General features: G+C 45.2%; 1 protein-coding gene across 1 annotated transcript in view; it reads right to left on the bottom strand.

The window, feature by feature from the left end:
* arhgef40 (Rho guanine nucleotide exchange factor (GEF) 40) overlaps positions 1 to 1,388 on the bottom strand; it is a 34,131-nt gene extending 32,743 nt beyond the window's left edge. Inside the window, 1 exon segment of the mRNA XM_036551719.1 lies at positions 806 to 1,388. Within this exon segment, the coding sequence (XP_036407612.1) occupies positions 806 to 808 (3 nt within the window). The 5' untranslated portion in view covers positions 809 to 1,388.
* Positions 1,389 to 1,720: the final 332 nt, after the last annotated feature.

Raw genomic sequence — 1,720 nt, 5'->3', positions numbered from 1 at the left:
CCCCATCCCACTCACCACAGAGCAGCCTTAGATTTACTCTCTTTCAAGGATTCTCTCTCACACTGAGAAATGCGCGTCTGTCTGACAGCCGCTTTTCTCTGCTTGACTCGTTTACAGGGAGAAAAGGAGAGTCGTGTGCCTTACAGAGTGACTGACGGACACGCAGACTTTACAGCTTCAGACTGGCAAATGTGTTTACAGCGTACAGTAGAAAATAATGAAGAAATAAATGAAGTTACATATTTTATCTGCTTAATCCAAAGTATGAAACAGTTTTGTCTTTTTCTTAGCAACTTGTGTTGCTCTGAGTGTGCGTGTTGGAAAGGTAGCTACCAAGGCGGAAACACACACACGCACACGCACACACGCACACACACACACACACACACACAAACACACAAACACACACAAACACGCACACGTCAGAATGCGTATTCTTGTTCTCACAGAAGCGCCCTCGCTGGTAGGAATTCCCGAATGCAGCGTATAGCACATACCTATACCTGTTTTGCGAGCGATGCCAGTTATTTCGGTTATGCAAAACTTAGATGTTGATTATTAGGCACTCACGGTGCCAGCGGTGGGGGAGCACCTACACGTACTCACCCAGAGAAACTTTATATACTGACAGCAAGCCTGTACCGATGGCACAGAGAGGGAAAGTTAGCGGCACGCATGTCGTGTTTCCCCGTGAGAAGTTCATTGGAGATTATTCGGCACACCCAGTGCCGCAAACCTAACCAAGATCGCGACTTTTCACGATTGTGCTTCTTTAACGCGCTGAAAACGCGGAGCGCTGACTTACCATGAGTGCAGCGGCGCTGCCGTCCTACATCGCCGCCTGCTCCGCTCTGCAGCCGCTGGCCGTCTGCCTCCCTCCCTCTCCGGGAAGACTCTTCCGCTCTTTCTGCTCCCTCGCTCACTCTTTCCCTCCTCGCGTCATCATAGCCTCTTACCGTTAGGTTACGGTTATTTTGAAACTTTTTTCTCCTTCATAATAAGAGGGGTAGTTATATGTTAAAAGTCGTCCGTGCGCTCCCCGCCTCTCTGACCGCAAGCTGCCCGTTCGCAGGCGTTTTCCGACAGTGCACACTTTTCCCTGGCGGTCTGTCAGTCCCGCACCCCTCCCCTCGCCGTCCCGAACAAGAGAGCTTCAGTCTCGCCTTTAACAGCCGTTACACTCAATTTTTCCATTTTTCCCCGTCCAACTTCAAAAATAAAGTTTTTAACGATAAAAACCTTCACTTAACGGCAGCGGCCCCGCATACAGAGGGAAAGTTATGTTATAGTACTTTTTGGTAGTTAAAGAGTTTAAGCGTGTGTTTAGCGTTTCCGCGTTATCTAATAACAGATGTTGCGTGTGATCAGTGGTAACAGAGGATGCAGGATTATGCCATAGCGACCCGTCCGGAGCTTCTGACGGCGGAAACCCGGAGACGTCACTCTGCCTGAAGCATGGGTCTCATTATGGAGGTCTAAATGCAACAGAGATGTTTATATCACCGTTATATGTTGTCTCAAAGTAAAACAATTGAAGCTGTCTTGTATTATTTAACATTTTAAGATTAATAAACAATTAATAATTTAATTTTTAAAATTAATAATTAATAAAAATTAATTTTTTTTCGATTTGTTGTTGGAAATATTTCACAAATGCAGCTTAACAAACGAAAATATTTATTTGTTTCACATATTTCTAAAAATGTCGCCATTTTATATT

This window comes from Megalops cyprinoides, chromosome 18, assembly GCF_013368585.1.
Source record: "Megalops cyprinoides isolate fMegCyp1 chromosome 18, fMegCyp1.pri, whole genome shotgun sequence".
Classification (NCBI taxonomy): Eukaryota; Metazoa; Chordata; class Actinopteri; order Elopiformes; family Megalopidae; genus Megalops; species Megalops cyprinoides.
Note: the sequence above shows the minus strand (reverse complement) of the source record. Positions and strands in the feature narration are given on the sequence as shown.